The sequence below is a fragment of the Chrysemys picta genome, chromosome 4, assembly GCF_011386835.1.
Source record: "Chrysemys picta bellii isolate R12L10 chromosome 4, ASM1138683v2, whole genome shotgun sequence".
Classification (NCBI taxonomy): Eukaryota; Metazoa; Chordata; order Testudines; family Emydidae; genus Chrysemys; species Chrysemys picta.
The window spans coordinates 145,273,324-145,298,214 of record NC_088794.1 but is presented as its reverse complement, the minus strand read 5'-3'; the positions used below and the strand labels follow the sequence as shown (position 1 = coordinate 145,298,214).

Here is a 24,891-nt window from a genome sequence, read left to right as displayed (position 1 = left end):
TTTTATAGATCAAATTAAATAACAAACTGGCCCTGGAATGGAGTAGGAAGCCAGTGTAGTTGTTGAAGAACTGACGTAATACGTTTCTTGGGGCTAAATACCATCTAATGGGCCTTCTGCACCAGCTGTAGCATCCAAGTGGTCTTGGAATGTAGCTCCATGGGAAGTGCGTGCAGTAATCCAGTCTCGAAGGCAGAAAGGCAGTGATTACTGTCGTGGGATCTGGGTTTGACAGAAAAGGTTGCAAACATCCAAATGCTGGGTGCTTCGTGCATTGCTTGTGTTTGCTTCCCCATCGGGATTCACACTTGTTCCCTCTCTTTCCTGGCCGTGCTCCCAGCTCCAAAGTACACTTTCCCTTCTTAGCGCACTCAGTGTTCCATTTCCCACCCCCGCCCTACGAAACTAAAAGCTCCCCCATAGGAAAGCGTTAGAATGCCAACCGTCACGAATATCTATAATCCACTTTTTATCCAGTGTCTTGATGAATTTAAGACTGCACCGTTGCTCAGAAATCTGCCAGCTAAGAGTATCTGGTTGAAAGCATGACTCTTTGGCTTGGTGTGCCATGCTCCACTATGTCATCTCTCATCAAGGTTTCCAGACTGACTCGAATACTGGAAGTTACCCTCTATGCTTGAAAGAAATATTGTGTGTGGCAATGCTAGTCATTGGTCATTGAGGGAAGGGCATTCACTACCTTGCATAGGGTACAGTATGGTTAATAACTGGCCTTCCTAATTGAAATCTTATGCAAGGAAATTATTAGAAGCGACATATTAACCATATAATGTTTTGGAAGGGTGTTGGATGGCAGCCATAATTTCTGCTGCTACAGTATGTTAAAAAAAGGACAATGAAGTAGGCGCTTTTTGTTGGAAAAGAAGATTTCATGTTATCTGTGTTTGCAGGCTTTCTGGCTCGTATGCTGGAGGAGTCCTTGCTGCGGGGGTGTTTTCCTTTTCTCGTCTAACATGGCAGTGGTCCATCTCAGCAGAGGTTTTTAGCTTAAACAATCTGTTTGTGGGGCTGCTTATGGTGCTTACTGTACATTTTGAGGAGGCAGCCACTGCGAAGGAGAGATCAAAGGTAACCTGTTTGGATCAAAGCAAATATCGGTTTTAAATGTATTTGTCGTGTGTGTGGCTTGTTTGCTTTTAATAATTTGGGTTGGTTTAAAAATTCAGGGCCAGATCTTCAAAAGCGCTAAGTGTTTATGGTTCTGAATGGGAGCTGCTGGGCGCTGAGCACTTCTGAAACTCTGGCCACGCCGAGCTCTTAAAAATACGGTCGCTTATTAAGGGTCTAAATTGGCATCATTGAGTGCTGTTCAGAAGGTGGGGTGGAAAATTATGACGAAAACAAAAACTGGCTTTCATTGTAATTTTCTGCAGAAAAGTGCAACTTTTTGTCAAAACACTGAAAAGTTTTTGGTTTTCAGGTTCTTATTTTTCAGTTAAAAGTCTGTATTTTGGATGGAAACCAGGCACTAGCCACAAAAATTCTTGTTTAGTTGAAAACCCAATTTTCTGTTGAAAGTCTGGATGGGAAATTTTGATCAGCCCTAGAGCTTTGAAAATCTCGCCCATAAATTTCACATTACATACTTCATAAAATGGCACAGTCAAACAATTTTTAAAAACTGATAGTGTTTCTCTCCACTCTCCCTAAGCGTGGGGACATCACATCTGTTCTTCTTTTATAAACTCTTTTTTTATGACCACAATAAATTCTCTGAATAATTTTTTTTATAAAAGTAGTGCAGAATTTTAGAAGTTCAGACTAATTCTGCGCTGCTGTAATGGGTCTTCAAATAATACATGTTCTCTGGATGGCTACAGATGAGGGTTTTTTTTATTTGGCATTAAACATCACAAAGAGCAGTTGTTTTATTGGTTACTACCATTTTTGGATCACTGACTGCTAAATTCCACAAAGATGTCATTTGAGATTTTCAGAGCCGCCGAACACTGTGGTTCTCAAACTTTCTTTTTCGCGGACCAGTTGAAAATTGCTGAGGGTCTCGGCGGACCACTTAATGATCTTTCCAAATGTTTGTGCCATTAGCTAACTATTGTAAAGCGCTTTGGATAAAAGCACTATATAAAAAAACCTTTATAATAATTAACGTTTTTTTGTTCTACAAATAAAAGCACACAACTCATATTTTAATATCAGTAGTCTTACCTTTCTAATGCAATGGATGTGCCCTCTCCCTCTCCACAGCAGCCCTCGAGCTGGGGCTGGGAAGGAGGGGGGTCTCTCCCCCACCAAAGCAGTCACAGAGCTGAGGCTGGGAAGGAGGGCCATCTCTCCCCAGCAGCTGCAGCCCTGAAGCTGGGGAAAGTCGCCTTTCTCTGGCCGCCATAACCCTGCATGTCCCAAATTCCCCCCAGCCCCCTCTTCAAACCCCACTGCTCCTTATTCCCTATTCCCCCCAAGGCCACCACCTCATCTTACATGTGCGTCCTCTCCAGGGTCCAGGCACCTAATTAGTGGAGCCACGCCTGCGCGACTCCACTAATTAGCTGGTTGGCCCTTCATTGTCTCGTGTGCAGCTGCCCAGGCGTGCACCTTAGGGGGAACTATCTGTGGACCACCTGAATGGAGCTCGTGGACCACCGGTGGTCCATGGACTGCCGGTTGAGAACCTCTGGCCTAACAGATTCAGATACCCAATTTCCAGTGGGAACTAGGGCCACGATTTTCAAAAGTGAAAAGGTTTTGGTTGCCTCAACTTTTGGGGTATCCTACTATGTACACCTGAAAGGGGGTTAGTATTTAGAAGGCAGGTGCTCAGCACTTTCTGGGAATCAGGCCCACCTATTTGACCCCTCGGGCTCATCACCCCAAATCACTAGTGACTTCTGAAAAACATGGTCTGGGTGTCCAAACCTGTTGAGCAGGTTTGAAAATCTCCTTAGTATTTCAGTGATGCAAAAAAAAAAAAAAAAAAAAATCCTTTGCTAATGATGAAATCGTATTCAAAATAAAATGTCAGACTATTGATAGAAACTCAAATCCGTGCTGATATTATTTCTTCACTCGGTGAAAGCAAACATTCGCATTGCCATTTTAACGGACTATCAAAGAAAGCAGTGCTACGGTTACATTTTCAATGTTAGAAGTGCCTGGGCAGCAAGAGACGACAGTGCCTGACCTGTCAGAGGAGTGTGGAAGGGCAGAGGATGTCGGGCAGGTCCTCAGCTGGTAAACTGTTCCAGCTCCATTAACTTCAGTGAATCTCTGACGGTTTTCACCACCTGAGGATCTATCCCATTGAATAGAAGTAGGCTGATTGCAAGCATATATTGCAGACAAAACGTAAGACAAAAAGACCAAAGAAGATAAGTAGACAATGAATTCAAATAACAGGAGTGTTTGTGGTTCATGTAGCAAAGATGAAAGGTGGTGAGCCAATGCTCATATGAGGCTGCTGCTGAAACCGTCAAGAGTTTTGCCATTGATTTCAATGGGGCAGGTTTGGGGGCATGTAGAACATGTGATGTTCTGGCATGGGAGAAAGTCTTCTACCAGTAGGAGCTTGGGATGGCCATGTAACCAAGTAGTGAAGTCGTGAGCAACCCCACTAAAATCTTGGGTCTAAGCTGTAGGATGTGCTATTTATTTTATAGAAAAACTATTTTAGAAATGTTTTAATGGATTTTATTGGTACTGTCTTGAATTCCCTTAGCCAATGAAGCAAAGGTGCTTAAGTTTAAACTCTGATGCCAGCTGTGCGCACCTGAGAGGGCGAGGAAAAATCATCACCCATAAATCTTTAAAACCACTGAAACGATGACCTAAAGTAGTTTCTCCGTCTATAGTAAAATCATGATTTTAGAGTCTGATTGCTGGGGAATATTCAGTGCTACAAGCAATCTCCCTTTTCCAGCAGTGTAAAGTTCCCTTTCTAGCCCTCATGGGTTGCGAGATATTGGACCCCACACCTGTCACTAGTGCAGGACTGAATATTATTTATGCTGAACCTCAGACCAATGTAATTTTAGGGGAACTGCACATTTGGGGGAAAGAAGGCAGGTTGTTAGAAGCTGCTGAGAGATTGGGGATGGTAGAAGCACTCCCAGTAGACAGCGGGTAGGTAAGGTGATCAAAGGTCCATGATACATGCAGTTAACCACATGGATAGGTAGCTTATCACTCTGGCTCAGCAATGTATCATATAGATACTACCCTCATGTACATGGTATGACATAAATACCACCACCACATATCTGTGTATACTGTCTACCTATGTAGATTACAATATATAACCATTTTAAAAAACCTGTGTCTGAAATAGTTCTTAAATAGATTTCCAGTAAAATACGTGGCATACCTCTAACTAGACATACGTGATATTTTCTTTGTAAATATTTATTGAAAGTTACACACAAGGTAGATGCCTTTCCATTGTAAGAATAACCCAGACAGCATTGATGCAGTTTCACTGTGTGTATATTTTTCAGATTTTTCAGAATAATTGTAAGTACTTTCTTCCTTTCAGATATCGAAAGTTGGCGCCTTTTGCTGTGGGCTTAGTTTGTGCAATCAGCACACCATAGTGCTTTATGTGTTCTGCATTGTACTATGGGTTCTGTTCCAACTTTTCAAAGGGAAGGTAGGTAACTCATCTATTGCTGAGTTGAATATGAAAGTGTGTCGTTTTTCTAGGGCAGATTGTAATTCTTATGTTTGAACGCTTACTGCTTTCCCTTCTGACACTGCTTTTATATTGAAGTATATGTGTATGGATGGCAACAGTTCATGATATGCCTAAGCCAGTCAACCATAATCCACTGACAACATAAAGTCACAATCCATCAGGCTGGCATCACAGCCAAGCATTATGACTTTGAAGGATTTTGAAGCTGTCAGTCACACGAGCATTCTCAGAGCTGTCCATTTCTATTGTAAACCCTTTGGGACAGGGACCCTGTCTTCTGACCATCTATAAAGTAGCTTGAGCATTGTTAGTACTGTGATGAGGATACTGATGGAAGTTCTGAGTGTGTGGAAGTATGAGCATATTCAGTGTTTAAAATGACCTTCCGCAAACAGAAGAGTAGATCAAATTGATGGTGACTGTAGTCCCTTAAGGAGATCGGAGAAGCGTGGGAGCAGTCTGGACCTCACGACTCAGAGCTCCTGGTGGCTGATGGTGGCATGGAAATCCTTTTAACCCACAGGACTAGTCTCCACGTCCTGATTTTCTCCTGGTAGTGAATAGAGGCCACATCTCAATATTGCACAACCTCTCTCCAGCTTTTGACACTGTCAGCCACCTACGGCATGGTTGGAATAGACAGCACAGTAGTAAAATTGATCCAGTCATTCCTCTCCAAAAGGACTCAACTTCAACACCTGTCTAAAACCTGTTGGAGAGGGGGATGAGATGCCATAGGCTCTGCTGTCAGCAATACACCAGTAACGCCATACTGCAGATCTCATTTTCCACAAATGCAACCAGCCCCATCCCAAGGCTGTTACAAGGCCTGCAAAAGATCAGCTTTCAAATGAAAAGCATCTGGCTCAAACTCAACCGGGACAAGACCAAAGTGATGCTGGTCTTAAAAACTAGTTGAAACACTGTCCTCTCCTTCTGTCAAAGTCCCGTTTGCCAAAGTTGTATAAAATGCCACTATTCTGTTAGACTCATGGTTAAGTATAGCTAATCAGGTAACATCAATGGTGTTTTCCCACCTCCGGCTTGCTAGGAAACTTTGCACATTCCTCCTAGGTGAGGATCGAGACAGAGATCAAACATTTCTCACTTCCACACTGGATTGCTGTAAATTATTGCCTCTGGCTGGATATGGATAGAATGCAGATGTTTCAGTTTACACAAAATGTGGTGACCCACTTCAATAATAACAATAATAATCCCTAGCTCTTACATAGCGCTTTTCATCAGTAGATCTCAAAGCGCAATAAGAGGCAGATGTTGTTAGCACATCACTGCTGTGGCTTCAGTCCTTCCACTGGCTTCCAGTTTGCTTCTATTGCCAGTTGAAGATCTTGATCCTGACCTTTAAAGCTGTCAACAGGTCAGATCCTGGGTGCATCAGTATCTGTGACCCAATAAAACAGCTGCTCTTCTTTGGGACAAGGCAGTGTACTGGGCCCAGGATGAAATGCATTAGACCTGGGGATAAGATGTTCTGGCTCGTGGGATTCTTCTTCTAGAGGAATGAGCTTCCAAAGGAAACGATGCAGAATCTGACTATATTCAGCACATTTTGTGAAGCCCTTTTTGCCAAAATGTTTCCGCCATAACTGGCATGATGATGATTTAATTATATAATCAACATATATTCCCTAAGCAAAGCCTTTTTTTAACCAGAGATGGGTGAAGAATAGACAGCTCCATGAATTCCAGTAGGGAGCTTGCCATACAGATTCAACGTACCTCAGAAATGCTTTAGATACCCTGGTGTTCCGTGGTACAGAAAACCCTATAATCGACAAGTTATTTGATTTAGTAAAATGTCTTCCGAGATTGCTCTACCTCAGTCTTAAGGAACTTTAGCCATCAACTTTTAAACTCCTTTTCAGTCTGTGGGAAGTTGTTTTAAACATTGTCTCTCCCAAATAAACTCAAATAGGAAAGGAAATATTTTTGTTTGACTAAAATGTAATGAATGACCCCCCAAAAAGCAGCGTGAAATATTCAAGAGTGGGATTTTCAGAAGTGCTTAAAGGAATTAGGAGCAGCAGTCCTTTTGAAAGTCTTGCATGTCTAACTCCCTTAGGCATTTTCAAAATCCCACCCCTGAAGTTGAGCAATCCAGTTTAGCCAGTGTGATCATGATAAAGTAAATGGCAGAACCGACTCCTGATGATGGCGGTGATGTAAGCAGTTACATGGGAACAGCTTTTTTTTTTTTTTTTTTTTGCCAGATGGAATACCAGCCAACTCTTAATCACTGGAAAGTGGGTTATCTCAGCCTTGCAGGGCTTCAGCCATCTATGCATGTCATGACATGATTTAAATGTAAAAGATGCAATGCATATGATACTCATGAGTCCTAGCTAATATTATTTGCTTCACTTAAATTTCACCCTGCCATGCAAAGGAGATCAGTTTGATGCAGTTTCCTAGTAATCCACAAAATCGTAAGGTTTAACATAGCATTTTGTAGGGACTTACTATAAATTGAGAGATCAACTCTGTGTAAATATATTTGATGTTTTGCTTTATCTGTTCTTGAAGTTCCAGTGTGATTAAACTAAAATAAACATTGTTGTGCAATATGACACATTTTGGTGCAGGAATTGTCCTTTGGCCATTTGCTGAAGTTGGGCTTATGCTTCTTGGCTGGTTTGCTGCCTTATCTCTATCTGCCTGCCTCGTCCTACCTAAATCAAGCACGTTGGACCTGGGGAGACCAGACGACTTTTCAAGGATTTTTGACCCACTTTCTCAGGGAAGAATATGGGACATTCAGTCTGGTAAGTAAGGTCATTTTCTAAAAGAGAAAAGTCGTCTTGAAGTTATGCAGCAATAAAGCTTTTGCATTCATTTAGGTCAGTGTCCTGCAGGAGAAGTGATGTGAAATGTTAACCTTTAGCACTTTATTCTTGGGATAACTAAGGTGGCTTGGAGAGTGGAAAAATAATTTAATGCACCTTGATGCTCTTCGGGGTACAGTTATTTATTGGAAAATGTACAAGTACGTTCAGTTGCAGTCTTGTTACCAGTGTGTATTGGCATGAAGAACAAACAATAGTTAAGAAAGGTTGAAAAGTAAATTTTAAATTACCCTGTCTTAAGTCAAGTTACGCAGCTTCAGGTGTGTTGGTTTTTTAATTGTAAAACTTGGGGGGAAATCTCAACTGTTTAAAAAGTGTCTTAAGCAGTTTTCATTGTTTGATTTTTTTTTTAATAAAAAGAATGTACTTCTAATGTATTTTTTAGTATAAATGTTACAGAAAATGAAAGGAGTTTTTTGGTTCTTGACCTCTTCCCCCAATCTGAAACATTTTGACTGGGCCCCTCTTCCTGCAAATATCGGAGTTAGTTCATACTTATCCATGGAGCTTTGGGGCTTGGCCAGGCCCCTTCCATCCTTGCATCAGGTTCCCTGCCTCTGTCAGCAAGAGGAGAGCAGTTGGTTATTATCCCTGCATTCATGCCTCCTCCAAAGAAGTCATTAGAGAAGAGTGGGAAACTAAAGTCTCATTTGGCAAACCCCACAGGGTCCCAGAACCCAAAGATTCTGTGTAGAAAAGTCCAATGTGCACAGTAGCTGCATCACAGCTTTTTGGTGCAAGCTCCATCCTTGTTATAAAGAATACCACTACAACCTTACCCAAGGACAGCATAGTTGCAGCGTTTCTGGCAAAGGTTGTAATGCTTGCCGAAGGTAGTTTATTCACCAAAGATCCTGCAGGTAGGAAGATAGAGGCTACCTTCAGAAAGGACTTGGAGGCTTCTTCAGCTTTCCCTCAGATCCACTCTGTCAACAACCATCTTCTGAAAATCAGGCCCCTTTAAGCCATCTCAAGTTGGACACCCAGGAATTGAGCGCTAGTCAACTTACTCCATGGCCTGCTCCTACACCACAGGTTACCTGCATCTGGCAGCTTAGCTTAGCCAAGGTAGAATCCTCACCCAGGGTGATACATACTCTGGAAGCCTCCTTCAGGCCTTCCACCACGTCATAGATGGCAAGAGACTGAACAAGATTCTCTTATTTATGTCAAGTTAGGAATATCAGCCTGGCGAAAACAGTGTTCCAGCTCTTCTGGGTTTCTTGCATTTCTAACCATACGGTCTCCCACAGTATTCTTGCCGCCAAGTTAAAGAAGTATGGGCTGGATGAATGGACTGTAAGGTGGATAGAAAGCTGGCTAGATCGTCGGGCTCAATGGGTAGTGATCAGTGGCTCTATGTTTAGTTGGCAGCTGGGTTCAAGCGGAGTGCCCCAAGGGTCGGTCCTGGGGCCGGTTTTGTTTAATATCTTTATTAATGATCTGGAGGATGGTGTGAACTGCACTCTCAGCAAGTTTGCTGATGACACTAAACTGGGAGGCGTGGTAGATACACTGGAGGGTAGGGATCGGATACAGAGGGACCTAGACAAATTAGAGGATTGGGCCAACGAAAACCTGATGAGGTTCAACAAGGACAAGTGCAGAGTCCTGCACTTAGGACGAAAGAATCCTATGCACTGCTACAGACTAGGGACCGAATGGCTAGGTAGCAGTTCTGCAGAAAAGGACCTAGGGGTCACAGTGGACGAGAAGCTGGATATGAGTCAACAGTGTGCTCTTGTTGCCAAGAAGGCTAATGGCATTTTGGGCTGTATAAGTAGGGGCATTGCCAGCAGATCGAGGAACGCGATCGTTCCCCTTTATTCGACATTGGTGAGGCCTCATCTGGAGTACTGTGTCCAGTTTTGGGCCCCACACTACAAGAAGGATGTGGAAAAATTGGAAAGAGTCCAGCGGAGGGCAACAAAAATGATTAGGGGTCTGGAGCACATGACTTATGAGGAGAGGCTGAGGGAACTGGGATTGTTTAGACTCCAGAAGAGAAGAATGAGGGGGGATTTGATCGCTGCTTTCAACTACCTGAAGGGGGGTTCCAAAGAGGATGGAGCTCGGCTGTTCTCAGTGGTGGCAGATGACAGAACAAGGAGCAATGGTCTCAAGTTGCAGTGGGGGAGGTCTAGGTTGGATATTAGGAAAAACTATTTCACTAGGAGGGTGGTGAAGCACTGGAATGGGTTACCTAGGGAGGTGGTGGAATCTCCTTCCTTGGAGGTTTTTAAGGCCCGGCTTGACAAAGCCCTGGCTGGGATGATTTAATTGGAATTGGTCCTGCTTTGAGCAGGGGGTTGGACTAGATGACCTCCTGAGGTCCCTTCCAACCCTGATATTCTATGATTCTATGATGGCCTAGATTTGAACTTAAGACCCTCCCACATCTCAGCTCTGCACAATATCAAAACCGCAGGCGCAGCCAAGTGTCCGGTAGTCACCTGCTAGTTCAAGGCTACTGAAGGCATAACGTGTATCTAGCCAAAAAGTCAGACCTGTTTTCCTGACCTGGGACCAGACCACAGTGTTATGAGTTCTTGATAACACTCCTTTTAAGCTGATAGCATCTTTTTTCCTGTGTTTTCTCTCCGTAAAGACGTGCTCCCTCGTCATAATCATGTTGGTAAAAAGAGTCCCTAGAACCTCTGCTCTTGGAAAGCATGATCCTTGCTTGGTTCCATGATTCCACAAAGGGTCATGTCATTCTTTGTGCTCCAGTGTAATTTTTTTTACGAAGATAAACTCTTTCTTCCATAGCTCACAGGAACGCTTTCTTCCTTCATTTATCCCAAAGTCTGAACACTCAAAAGAAAAAGTGTGGTAGATGGAAAAAGGAGCTGCTACCATTTATCTAACTAGAACTAGCCACTTTAGGAGAACGTCATCTTCATTCATTTTTTCCCATCCCAATGTATGGGTCTGAAAACATGTAAATCCTTCATAGTTAGGTGGATCACATGCTGAATCAATACATATTCAGCTGCATATAAATTAGTTGTAGAAAGAGATTTAACCCATTCAGCACATTTCCACTGCATCATCCGCAGCAGGAAGGCCATCATCCCCCACAGAGGAAACTTACAAAGCTACCATGTGCTCATCCACTAACACCTTTTATATAGCACTAGAGCAGTGGTTCTCAAACTTTTTTTTTTTTCCCGCGGACCACTTGAAAATTGCTGAGAGTCTCGGCGAACCACTTAATGATCTTTCCAAATGTTGTTTGTACCATTAGCTAACCATTGTAAAGCGCTTTGGATAAAAGCGCTATATAAAAAACCCCGTAATAATAATTAACATTTTTTGTTCTACAAATAAAAGCGCACAACTCATATTTTAATATCAGTAGTTTTACCTTTCTAATGTGATGGATGTGCCCACTCTCATCCACCACAGCACCCCCTGAGCTGGGGAAAATCGCCTCTTTGGCCACCGCAGCCGTACACATCCCAAATTCCCCTCACCCCCTCTTCTCACCCCACTGCCCCCTCCCACCTACTCCCTATTCCCCCCAAGGCCACCACTTCACCTTACATGTGTGTCTTCTCCAGGGTCCAGGCACCTAATTAGTGGAGCCATGCCTGCGTGACTCCACAAATTAAGTGAGTAGCCCCTTCATTCTCTTGTGTGCGGCTGCCCAGGCGCGCACCTTAGAGGGAACTGTCCGCGGACCACCTGAATGGAGCTCCCGGACCACAGTTTGAGAACCTCTGCTGTAGTGGCTTGACCTCCAGTCTTCAGCAGCAGCATCTGTCAGCAGGAAGCCGTTCCACACAGAGATGCCAAAATAAATACTGCTAATTGTAGGGAAGAGGAGAATCTTTTTCCTGTCCTACTTACTTCTTCTTCCGTTAGCTTTTCCTTACTGCTCACGCCATCCTGAATGTCTCATATTAGGTGGGTGGGGATTGGGGTCTAGAATGGAACATCTGTTAGGTGGTGGTTTCCTTTTTGGGACTGTTCTCTCTCCCAGTGTACGGTAGGCGAGGTAAGTTCTGTTGCTACGTCTGCAGTAGCCTCTTCTCAGGTCCATGTATGTAGTTAATACAACTGAATAAAGTGCTATTATGAAGAGTTTACTTTGCTGCTAAGAATTCTGGGCTTCTATGCAGCTTTGTACGGGGTGGCAGGAGGGCAGAAGGGGTATGGCCAAGCCCTCAGGACACGTGGACAAACACGAGCTGCTGCCAGTATTCAGGAAGAGAGGTGCAGCCCAAATATCTCAAATTGGGGGAGGTGTAAGTCCCAGAAAATAAATCATTTAGTAGCAAATTTCCCATTTGGGCTGATATTTTTACTGTCTGTGAATGGCTTCTATGTGTTTTAAGACATGGGACAACACCCACGTATGACACAGATTGTCAGGACAGTCAGAAAGTGGACCTAGGATGCACTTGCATGTTTGTCAGTTAAGATTCTGCTAAGATGTATAATATGTTTTTGAAAGGGTGGAAGAAATAGTAATTTTGTAGTATTTGAAATGTAGAAAGTTCTCATTGCATGCATGAAATACAGTACAATTGATAACTGGATGTCAAAAGGAATGTAACCTGCTGGACGATTATATCACAGCAAAGCTTCCACTAGAGCTTTGTCTTAAAAAATGTAAGTTCATCACTATTCTTTGTATTATGGTCATGCCCAGAGGCTCCAGTTGGGGTCCTATTGTACTAAGCACTCGCACCTATACAATGAAAACACAGGCCGCGCCCCAAACAGTGCCCAGTCTAAGCATATGTTTTTTCTAACTTTTGTGTCTAGGCCAAATCAGAGGAAGGACCCAGTCTGAGAGACATGTTGCTGTGAGTAAAAGCTTTAACGCACCCCAAAGTTGTGGGGTCATCCCTGTTCCTTCAATATTCTTTGTAATAATCATTCCTTTCCTGTAGTTCTGAGTTTATGGACTTCATAGCTTGGGTGGGGGATGTCTAGAAAGTATGTGACCATGTTGGCATGTGTGTCTAGGCCCAACTTTGCCCCTGGGATGAATGCATATGACTCCTGTTGATGTTAATTCTCTATTAAATAAAAATACCAAAGGAAGTGGGTGGATGCTGGGACACTGGGGTTTTTCGCTGCTGCCTAGCAGACGTGGTACGTGCTGTATAAGTCAGAAAGTGCTGTTCTGGAGCAGGAAGGGCTAAATTCCGTTTGCTTCACCCAATCCAAGTACGTAGGCTGGGTGCTGGGACGCCCTGCAAAGGGAGTAATTTTACCACCAGCCTCTGCAGTGGCGCGGGAGCTATTTCTCTGGCAGCTACTTCAGCTTTAGGGCTTCAGTAACCTGTGGTTGCTGCACCCACCCATCCCAGGTAAGAAGAGCTCATCACTACAATGTGCAAAGCAAGATTCCGCCACTCACCAGTCGCTGTCATCAAGAGCAGGGCAGCTAGCTAAGAACTAGAGCAGGCTTAGCCCAGACTAGCTTTGGTGTCAGCCAGCCATAAGTAACCGAGCTTTGTTCTGATTCGCCTTCCTCTGTAGTGAGGAGATTGTGGTGCAAGAGGTTAAACGCACTCTAATGCACTTTTGAGAAGCACCCAGACCAATGGATGGGCACTGTGCTGTATAATAAAACCAATAAAATAAGGGCAGGAAAAGACAGTGTTTCTCCTTTTCTCTCCGCCCCCCGATGGTTGGATGTGTCATCTGAAATGATGTTCATTCCATTTTTTGAAATACAAAACATCTTGGTTGCAATTTCATATAGCTAAATCACAACGCAACAGGAATAAATGACACTGTGCTTACGCCGTACTTTCATTGACATTTTGTGCAAACTGTGACTTGGGGGGATGAAATGAACATTGATTTCTCCATAGTTCTCAGGTAACACACATGAAAACGGAACTTTCCTTTACTGTCCCAGCCCTTGTGATGGTGGCGTGGTTACGTACAGCAGTGCAGTAAGTCAGAGTGAATATGCTCTCTTTTGTCTTTGGTTATCAGCTGAATGATAGTTTTAAGTAACGTTTTTCTGCACTGTGCCAATACGGAGCATTTTTAATCACAGCGCCCAATTTCAGGGAACCTGCTGTTGGTGTCTCTTAATTAGACAAACTTTACTTGTTTCTGATTCTTAGTGTTTAATGTGTAGCTCTGGAATCCTTCCATTGGTGGTGCACTTTGAAAAGAGAACTTTGATCTTTAGAAATAAAAGAGAATTGTAGAATCGTAGGACTGGAAGGGACCTCGAGAGGTCATCTAGACCAGTCCCCTGCACTCATGGCAAGATGGAGTTTATCTAGAGGCCAATTCATTGTCTTAAATATATATATATATATTATTGTTTTTTCAAGATAAATATTACTTTTCTGTTCTCCTTTTAATCATTTTCAGAGGAACGTTATATTGTTTCTTTTAGGGCTAAGCAGGAGAAGTCATCAATTATATGGCTATTTACTGGAATGCTCTGCATTTATTCGTTATTCTTTGCTTGGAGGGCAAATTTGGATATTACAAAACCACTCTTTATGGGTGTGGTAAGTTTTGTGTTATATTAATTTTACAAAGAGGCACCTAACCTGTTCAGTGGGCTACCCTTATCTATCCTTACTTCATCAGAGGTTGCCGATCTAGACGGTGCCACATAAAACTCAGTCAGAAATACAGCGCTTTCGCTGAGCACACTGTGAGCTCTGCCACGTACAAATAAATAATGACAAGCCTGTCAGCTGGGTCCATCCTTGTTGTGTTTTGTGCCGTAGGTGGAGCGATTTTGGATGCAGAGCAACGCAGTGGTTGCTGTTCTAGCGGGACTAGGCCTGGCCTCTCTTGTCTCTGTCGGAAATACAGTGCTTGAGAACAACCGTGTGCTGCAGTGCGTGGAGTGGCTTTCCGCTGCTGCTCTTGTTACTAGTCAAATTTATGCCAATTACAGGTAACAAATACCCCAGAAATACTTCTTGACGAGACCTCATGGCCTTGTTACACTGTTAATCTCGGATTCGTTGTGGCCCTAACCATACTGCTCAATTCTCAAATGCTTATAAAACTTTAAAAGGCCAATTCTTGGCAGTGGGGTGGAGGGTTTGGGGTGATTCCTTGGACGGACTCAGAGGCGTACAAAGGCAGTAAAAGGCTGGGGCCTGTTTTCTTTGCTGGCTTTGGGGAAGGAAGGTCACAGGTTCGAAGGCCACATCCAGAGATGGGTTTGGAGACAGTGCTGTCCAGGGCCTTTCTGGCAGCGTCTTGAAGACCTTTTGACGTGCAAGTGCTGTTTTGCCTCCCATTCATCCTAGAGAAGCACCATTCTGTCCTGCAGGCCCTCCCCCCCAGCACCCAAGACCCTGGAGCCATCACCCAAAGTGGCCTCAGATTATTTCCATAATCGGGTCTTGTGGATGCCATCTTTCTGATCCATGCAAGGGAGTGCACTCCAACCCTGTTGGTATCACCCTTTCCATCCTTCTACACTGCCCCCACTGTCCTATGCTTTGATCTCCCCTTATGGCAAGAAAACAAATCCCTGCTTTTAGTGTTCCAGCCTGACTGCTAGAGCTGTCTGGAATATAATCTACTCCATTGTCTGCCCTTACTCTTTCTCTGGGACCAGAGAGCTAGGGCCTCCTGGAGCATCAGAAGAAAAACATGGAGGTGAACTACATTGTTTTCAAACAAACAAAGCAATACATTTGCATTTTATTTCAGTAAGAGGGGGGGTTACACATTTCAATTGGCCCGAACAGCCATTTAAAGCTTCCGCTGCTCTACTCCAGCTTTCCACATGCCTTGCCTACCTCTCTGGGTACTTTGGGGGAGTTAAGGTCTCACCAGGGCCCTGTTCCATGGCCAAACCAAAGATTCTCCAGCTTAGGTATGAACTAATTTCGGGTGGCTGCATGCTGAAGGAGAAAGGTTGCAAGAACCAGCAGCAGTGAAGTGTGGGAAGTGTAGTATTCATGAGTTCCTTCCTCACAGGCAGCTTCTTAACGTACAACTGGCCTCCGAGGCATGTCGGCCTGGGCTCTAAAGTCATTCACCAGCCTATCCCAGAGCTTGTGACTGTGTGGGGTCTATGCAGTTTGGAAAACCACAGACATTTTGAGTTGGAGCTGCCTGTTAATGTTTGTTTGTTTTAAAATGATCCACCTTCTTAGCTGGTGTAAATCTGCCCCTCTCCGTCTGCCTTTATATTCCCATGCTGAGATTCTCAATACAATGAGTATTTTTTAAAGCTAGAAAAATGCTTTTTAATTGACACTATCAGATATTTCATTGTACTGGCACTTGCAGCTAAAACTAATAAATGCTTGTCTGGGTTATATGGCCCAATAAAAATGGGAGGTTACCGTGTATTCATTTACAGTTATTTTAATGGCTCATATTTCTGCCACTTGCCTGCCATGTGACCTGGGCAAGTCGCTTCAACTTTTGTGTGTCATTTTCCCCATCTGTAAAATGGGGATTGTGATCGTCATAAAAGGCTTTGTGGTCTGTGGGTGAAAAATACTATTGACTAGCTAGACGGGTATTATTTTTATTTCTGACTGCCTATCGAATAAAATTGTTTAAAGCCCCATCAATGTCTATTCTAAGATGTTTATATTTTGATGTCTTCTGTTAAGCATTTGTGACCAAAGCCGCAATTACATTGTCGATAAATTTGCAAGGAACCTTCTGTCCTCCGTGCCACCTGATGCAATAATCTTGCTCAGAGGAGACTTAACAGGGAATTCTCTTCGTTACCTTCATTATTGTGAGGAAATGAGGCCCGATGTCACATTAGTGGATCAAGAGGTAGGTAAATACGTAGGAGGCAATCCAAAACTTTGCTATAGAAAACAAACGCAGGTTCAGCTTTTCACTTTTTCCTTATGTTTCATTTTTCTGATTTATAACGTTTTATAAATAGTCTCCTTTAGTTCAGGGTCTAATTGAAGTTTCAAGCTCTGAGACCTGAAGCGACTGGGCTTTACTCAGAAGACGTGTTCAAACCATGGAAGCCCATTTTCTCTATTGCAAGGCCGTGCCTACAGCACTCCTCCAGAGTGGCACGAAGTTTCGCTTGAACTTTGTCACTAGTGTGTTTGGCTTAGAATGGAACATGTATGCCAACAAGATGGCACCACAATAGCCAGTGCATGTGAGGGAGAAGTGAAGAAGAATATGGCAAATCTGTAAATGTAAAAGAAAAGTGTTTTTTCACCTGTCAATACCGAGATACCCGTATCAATGTGTGTGTTTATGCAATGGCCCATGAGGTTTCCACATGGTTAGCCATGTGCCTTTAATTTAATTAAAAAGATACATTTTCTCAAGGTAACAAGCTGTCCAGTGTGAGGTCTGCCCTTGGGACTAGCTGCACGTAACTAAAACACAGTTCTGGGCTTGCACAGTTTGTAGAGGAATGGTAGAAAATAGTCTGGATCCATAACCACGAGTCACTTGGGTTTGGGGCTATTCTGGTGAGGCAGGTGAAATGTTCAATGAGATGTTCTCAAACGCAGGTCCTTGAAAGCAGCCATGGCATTCGCCGTCTCATAGAGGGGTTCTGTGGAGCACTGCCATCATATGGGAAGCTTCATCGTTTATTGCAAAAGATTGCTTCCTCCTTTCCCCAACCCTCGTGCCCAATCTGTCTCCCCTGGTGTGAGATCATACCTCTTGCCGCATGTCAGTTTTGCCATTCCTTCCCCCTCTTCCCCCACTTCTTCCACGTACCAGTTTCCTGGGAGGAGAGCTCTCAGCAGGACATCATCATACCCCCTCCTTGAAGAAGAGGAAGAGCTCAGTCAATGGTGCCTCAGAGACAGATGCAGTGACGGGACACTGATCAGTGCTTCTCCCTCCTGTGCTCTCTTGTCGGTAACATGAACAACAGGAGTTGGAGGGGGAATCGGCTGCTCAAGTAATTGATAACTGAAAATGTTCAGATGTCACTTACAGCCAATATTTGTGCTGTTTGGGATGTTACTGGACCTGAAGTCTCTTGTGACTGCCCAGTGAAGAGAGAGACTCCCGTGGGTGCAGAAGGGCACCTGGAAAATGTTAAAAGGGGGAGCAAGTCTGAGATCTGTCCCCACAAGGCATTGCAAGAAGGGAGCAGGTCCTTGGCCCCCACCCCAAGCAAGATGCTGACCGCAGTATGCCAGTGATGGGGTTTGTCATTTTGTACAACGTTGCGGCTCTTTTCCTGCACTCTGTGTCATTTGCAATCTTGTGGGTGAGATTTTTCCAGGCTCCTAGTTGTACAGTTTTTATACAACTGCCTTGACGAGTCCTTTTATGTTTATATCTGTAGTGTGTTTGCAGGGTTTATTTCATCCCCCTTGTAGCCCTAGAAGCACGAAAGAATTATTTAACATGGAAAAGGAGATCACTTATTTCACTTTGTCGCAAATGAGCACTGAAGCCTTGAAAGTGTAAAATGATCTATATTGCAAGGTTTTTTGATTTGCCTGCAAAACCAAAACATGTTGCCTAATGTTTAACCAAAATTTAGCCTCTTTGCACATCTCTAGTCAGTGGATACATTTACACACGCAGAGAGGTTTTTCTACACTCTCTTGAGCCTTTTTTTTTTTTTTTAATCTGTGCAAACTTACATTTTTGGTGTGCGCGCGGGTGGGGAATTTAGTCTTAAAGTTTAGATCATTTTAATCTTTTTTTTTTTTTAAACTTTTGTGGTAGATGATGACTTACGAGTGGTATTTACCAAAGATGGCTAAGCATTTGCCAGGCATCTCTTTTCCTGGGAGGCGGTGGAATCCTGTAGAAGGAATATTACCCGACGGAACGCTCACGTTTAATCTCCATCATTTTCTCAAAGTAAATAAACAGTAAGCATTTCTTTCCTAAAACCTTTAAGCTTTTTTCCTAAAATTGTTTACCTAGCAGCAGCTATTACATTCCAAAAGACCAATTGTCTACACCGACTTCCCCACTGATTTAATTGAATATCTAGGCTGAAGTAACACTGTCCAGCTATAAACTTTATTGTTCAGGAGGAAAAATAAAAGGTGATTAACAAAAACTGCTTGTAAGATCTTGGCACAATTCAGTTAAAAAAAGCAAAGCTCCTACATACTTGAAATCACCACAGGTGTAGAGAACACTTGTCGTTTCCCCTTCATGACACTGCGGCCATCTTAGTGGTATAGAATGAATGTACTCCAGGAATAAACATTGTACAAAAATAGCCTGGTAAGAGCAAAGAAAGGATTAAACGCTCACATGAATAAGCATAGCATCCGCATTTTGACTAGCCAGGAGAAACATGGCAAGGGCTTCAAGGCATAAGATGATTGCCAGGTGTGGTCAGGAAGAAATGTTTCCATTCCATGGTGTGGTGGTTCCCAGTTGGCCATGTGCACTGGAGGGGTCTCCTTACTTCTGAAGCATCCAGTGTTGGCCATTCCAGAAGTGCAATATTGGATTGAACATCAGACTAATCCATAGAAATTCCCCTTCTACAGTTAAATGGCCTTGACAGGCATGTAACAGCAGTAGTTTCGATATTCAAAGCCCAGCAAGTCAAATGCTGTGCATACCACAACGCTATGCCAATAACCGTGAGCACCTAATGAATAAAGATTGTGACACACATAAGGGTGACCATTGTATAAGGATGGGCAATATAGTGCTGAGTGTGCAACTGCCAGGTCTCCTAGCTGCAGTTCTCGAGGGCCAAGCTGTGTGGTCTGGACACAGGACTGGGACTGGGAACTCCTGAGTTCTGATTCCAGTCCTGACAAAGGCTACATCCGCAGTTCTGAGCAAGTCAGTTAACGCTGTTTCCTAACGCCAACATTCTAATAGTGTTGTTCTGCATTAATTGATAGGGATAGAAAACCTTGCCTACGATATTGGTCTGGTAATTTTCCCTTTTTTTAATATAAGTAAGTATTTTAACAGTTGATCTCTGGAAAAAACTGTTTTTGCATGTGTGTGTGTGTCTGCATCTGTGTGTTTTCAGACTTTGATACACTCCTTTCAACCTGACTGGTTCAGCTGTTGAGCTCACAGACTGCAAGATGACTTCCAGTTTGCTATCTGGTGCCCAATGGTAGGGGTGCTAGAAATACCTTAATAGATTCAATGGACTGGAAGGAGGGGAGGTGGCTTATGCAGCACTGGCAGGTACGCCCACATGCAGCCGCATGGGGAGAAGGCGGAGTCATTGCCTACGCTTTGGCATAGAAAGGGTTACATTCACTCTGCCCTGGACAGCCCCTTCTTTGAGTACACCCTCTGTTGCCACAACCTCAGCAGACAGTGTGTGAGCTGAGCTCCCTTCTGCCCCGCATCAGTGCTTCTAGGGGGGATGGGCCATGTTGTTCCTGTAGACTCCTCCCTCCTTCATGAGCCCCCCAGCAACACCTGAGGAGGAGACAGACCAAGCTATTGCTCCACTGAGTGGAAGTCCTGCAAGTACTGCAGCCTGTCTCTCTATGTGCTAGTGTACACCTGGCTGGCCCCCGCCTGGAAACTGAATAAGGAGCCCCCTCCACCAACACAAGCCAGGGGAACAGGGCTCCCCCTCTCACTCTCACACACCTGTTAGTCGAGTCCTGCCCATTTCAAGACTGTCAGGGAGAGCCATCTCCCCGCACCTGGTCATCCAGCCCACCACCGGCAGGGCCCATTCTCCCTCCTGACCACCCTGGAGATCAGCAGATGACTTGTTTGTCACCGCTGCTGCCAACAGGAGCCTCAGGACAAAACCATCTGCTGCCGGCGCCAGGGCTGCTGCGGATGGAACAGCCGCCAGGCAGGGGAGTCATTATCTGCTTGGATTTTGCAACAATCCCTGCTTGTCAGTCCCAAGTAGCACATACTCACTGGACACTGGTTTCAGATCTTCTCCCAGTTCATTGCCTGCGCATTATCCCAGATGCCGTGCTTTGTACTTGTCGACACTCGGGAGGAGCTGTTTTCCACTGTAGTGGTGAGTGACGCCGTGAAAACTAGAACGCTGGAAGCGTTTACAAATAACGGAGTCTCTCTCTGTGTTTTGACAGTAAGGAAGCATTTGCGTGCATAGGACTTAACGAAGGGGACTCAACTTGGAGAAAAAGCTATTCACTTTGGCCATGGGGTTCCTGTGACAAATTGGTTTCTTCAGGAACTGTTTTTAACCCAGGAGAGTGGTTACATCTTACAAGGGGTATCTATAACTGGACTGAAGACTATGGAAGGTATGAAGTGGGGCTGTTTCAAATCTTATTTGTCTTTCTTGGCCTTGTAAATCATGAGGGACTCTGCGCTGTGTCTTCCTGTTAATTAGTCTTCTGCTACCAGCATAAACAGTGGGGGAGTTGTGTGCTGCAGTGTTAATTCACTTAGCAGTTCACCTTCAGAGAGCTAGACTCAAACACGGATGAGGTTACAAGTGAAAATTGGCTTAGAGGTATCATCAGCGTCTTCCTCCACCATGGTGAGTGTGGCACCACTTTCCAGGATTAATCGTGTCTGTATGAGGGGCTTGGGAATGGGCTAGTGAGAATTTTTAGGGCTGGTGAGGTACGTCATAACTATAGATTTGTTGGCACGTTAAGCTGAAATTGAGGGGCAGCCACACAACTCGGTAGGGTCTTATAAAGCCTTTTCCGGTTATAGTCAGTGCTGTGATCCCTTGTCTTCAAGAGCACAAAGGCCCCTAGCCAACGGAGCACTTAAGCGCATGTCCTTAAATACATCTCTATTCAGTGGACTACTTAAGCACATGTTTAAATCCCAGGGAAGTCAATGGCTTGAATTACAACTTCTGTTCCCCAACTTAAAAACAAAATAGTCGGGTGTTTTAAAGTGTAAGATTATAATCTCAGTAGTGCCTGCTTGAAAGAAAGATGCTATTTATATTACAGTGTTAAAACTATGAGACATAGTCCAGTTTGGTGACTCACTGGGCTCAGATCTTCTTTTCCCTGTTCACAGGGGCCAAGAGTATTAAGGACATGACTTATCTAACTTCCAAAGCATCACAAACAGCTATAAAGGGTGCTTATATCAGGCTACCCAGCCTGAAGATAGTCAGGGTGCTGTGAGACGTATAAAAGGAGCAGCAAGAGATTATATCTAGAGAGAAAAATAAGGTTTATCCAGGAGCAGGTTCATTCTGAATTCCTTGCTGCTGTGCCCTAGACTTCATGGCCACGTTCCTTCTGCTTAGGTGATTTATAACCTGAAAAGTTGGCGGGGAAGGGGTTTTGTCATAGAGTGCAGGATGATCGTGCAGTGGGTGATATGCATGGAGTCCAATGGAGGGGGGGAGGGATAGCTCAGTGGTTTGAGCATTGGCCTGCTAAACCCAGGGTTGTGAGTTCAATCCTTGAGGGGGCCATTTAGGGATTTGGGGCAAAATCAGTATTTGGTCCTGCTAGTGAAGGCAGGGGGCTGGACTCGATGACCTTTCAAGGTCCCTTCCAGTTCTAGGAGATAGGATATCTCCATTTAAAAAATAAAAATGCAGTGCTGTAGGCAGCGTGGTTGAATTTTACTTGAATTGTTTTTTAGGTTTGATCCATCTTCATGGGAAGCTGTAGCAAATGAAGAGATGTGGCAAGCCAGGTGAGGTTCTCTTCACTTCCCGGCAACCCACGACTAATGATTTCAATTTGTTGCCATGGAACGCATGTCAAAGTGGGTGCTGTAATAGCGGGTGTTGCTTTGCTGCAAAGTGAAATATTTCCCCCTCAGAAAAAAATAAATGTCTGGAGGAAGACTTGCCTAACAGGAAAATTCCCTGCATCCTATGGATTGTACATCAGCTTCATGAAATGGTTAGAACGGAGTGAATTCTGTTGACTAGGGCCTGCAGAAATGTGGATTTTGCTGTAAATGTCTTGATGAAGGAGAGGATAGTTTGGTGATAGAGTGAGAAAATAGATTTGTGTCAAATGTAATCCACAGTAAACTTTCAAGTGGAGAAGAGATGGGCTTTCATATACCATTATAAGGGGCTTTTGGGGATGCATCTTCCATGAGACAATATTGAAGGTTTTGCCTGTTCATGTGAAGTGACCTAGTTGTATTTAAAAAAATATTATAATTGTTGTGATAGAGTTTATTCTGTTTTCTAGGATGAAAACAGCCTTCTTTATCTTTGACCTTGCAGAAACTGCTAGCGTGTCTGCAGATATAAAATCCCAACTTTATACCTTTGCATATAGTGTAAGTAACTTTTTGTCACCTTTTTTCCTGTTGTTGTTGAGCTATCTCTAGTGCTCTGATACTAGGCAAGGCCCAGGGCACGTACAGGTAAGTCGCATCTTAGGCGCATTTAACATGCGCGAATTCAGCTTTGCGCGGCCGGCAAAAACGGGGGGAAAAAAAGAAAAACAATATAAAAACTGCATCTGTAGTGTGGGCGATTCTGCCCGCCATTGAACTCAATGAGTGTCTCACTATACACGGTTTTCCTTTTACCCGCTAACTGCGGAACGGAACTCCCACGTAAGATCAGACTTGCCTGTATACATAGCTAGATAGCATGAGTGCTGGATGTGTTCTTGTTCATCCAATCCAAGTCTATAGCAAATTAAAAGGGGATTGTTCAGGGATTTTATCCATTCCTGTTTCCCTCTTTAAAAGCCTGCCCCAAACAATTGCAGCAGCATGTCTGGATGGTCATTCAGTTAGCAAATGAAGGTGATGCTAAAAACGACCTAGCTAGCACCTTGTTTTGTAGAATGATGTACTCCTAAACCATGCCAATTGAGCACTGTAGTCCCCTGTATACACTAGTCCCCATGTCCATGCGTAGCTGTGCCACAGCGCTGAGCCAGCAAATTCCAAAATCTTCTTTCTGGAAATAAATTCACACCACTAGAAATATTAACTCTGACCTCATTAGTGGCTCATTGGTAGTACCTTACTGGTAAAGGTATTAAGTGATGCACAGTCGCAAAACTAATCACCTCCGTTGGTAGAGATGAGGAACATCTTAGCCCAACAGATGAACAGTTAATAGTTTTCTTTAAATTGTTCCCTACTGTGTAGCATTTTGAAGTTTGTTGTCCCCTCTTCAGGCGGATTCTTAAGCACGTGCCTAACTTTTGAGCATGTGAATGGTCCCATTGAAGTCAATGGACTGCTTAAGTCCTGTTTAAGATGTCCCGACCTTCTGAACTATTGGGTAAATGTCTTTCCATGCGTTACAGTTGAATCTCTTTTCCATAGTATAACAACTCTCTCAGGGAAGTATATTATGTCATGGAATGGGGTCATATCATTCATTTGCAGCATTCTAAAAAAACTTTGCCGTGCTAGTAAGTGACATATTTTTGCCACCCAATGATATTCCAACTCATACTTCTCTGCATTACTACTAGATTGATTTCACAGACATGGCATTCTAGATTTTGGCTGTCAAAATAATGTTTATCATGTCTGTTTTCTTAACTCTATAAAATTCTGAAAAAGCCACTAAAGAGAGAAATGTGTGTGTGCTTTATATCTTATTTATTTTTTAGTCATACAAGGAAATCATCAATTCACATAAAAACCACCCAGTCAATTGGCATAAAAACTATGCGATAGCTTGCGAAAGGATGCTGCGTCTCCATAAGGTGGATGTGGACCCCGAAGTGTTGTTATCTGAAACTGTTAAACATTTCCTCCTCTATACGGAGAAAGCAGAGGATGATCCCCAGCGAGCAGATATTTTGCAGGCTGTAAAACACCTGAAGAAAGAGCTGCAGGGGCTGAGAAAAATGAAAAAAAATCTGAAGCGGCTGGCGGTCTAGAACCCGTTTGTGGACCTGCTTTCTGAAGTGTTAAAATTCTGAAGTCGGGAGGTAAAATTGAATCCGTTATTAACAACATGAGAAGGTTTTTTAAATACGACAGAACTGATAGCGGAAGGAAATCAAGTGGTCTCCTGGATGGAAATGTAGCACTGTTCTTTCTTTTGCTGTCGCCAGATGAAGAGCTCTGGTAGCCAGCACGCATTTCACATTGATTTGTGTAGAAAAACATTTGTTACCAAATTAAGCATTGTGTTTAAAAAATAAAAATAAAAAAAAAAAAGTGAGGAAGTCCATTATACTGTGTATGCAAATACATCCATTGATTTTATTTGATATATATAATTACTTCATAAATATATGAAATTCATTTCCTACAAAAAGTTCCTTCTGTTGTCGAGTTCCAGCTATGTAAAATATCTCTATTTTGTATATCTTTGTGTACAGTATTACACACTGCCATTAGAGAGAGAGAGAGAGGGTGTTTGGGATATAGGATCATTATTCATAGTAAGTGAACCCATGATTGAGTTACCCAAGTTATCCAGATAGAGTGCTGGTAAAACCTTTATACCTCACTACACTCTCACACATCCTGTAGATGTCACAGATGCTACAAAAAAATAGTTTTAGGAATGTTTTAGAGCATTTTAGCTGA

General features: G+C 43.4%; 1 protein-coding gene across 8 annotated transcripts in view; it reads left to right on the top strand.

The window, feature by feature from the left end:
- Positions 1-24,529, top strand: part of TMEM260 (transmembrane protein 260) — a 51,081-nt gene extending 26,552 nt beyond the window's left edge. For 4 of the 8 annotated variants that reach the window (XM_008170934.4, XM_065593852.1, XM_042841331.2 and 1 more), the window contains 13 exons: positions 912-1,089; positions 4,508-4,621; positions 7,273-7,452; positions 12,307-12,347; positions 13,368-13,451; positions 13,910-14,027; positions 14,253-14,425; positions 16,113-16,284; positions 18,178-18,326; positions 20,508-20,684; positions 22,003-22,056; positions 22,569-22,659; positions 23,961-24,529. In XM_008170934.4, coding sequence (XP_008169156.2) covers positions 912-1,089; positions 4,508-4,621; positions 7,273-7,452; positions 12,307-12,347; positions 13,368-13,451; positions 13,910-14,027; positions 14,253-14,425; positions 16,113-16,284; positions 18,178-18,326; positions 20,508-20,684; positions 22,003-22,056; positions 22,569-22,659; positions 23,961-24,233 — 1,804 coding nt within the window. In that variant the 3' untranslated portion in view covers positions 24,234-24,529. The other 4 variants (XR_006172427.2, XM_065593850.1, XM_042841330.2 and 1 more) reach the window with 4 other exon arrangements.
- The last annotated feature ends 362 nt before the right edge of the window (positions 24,530-24,891 follow it).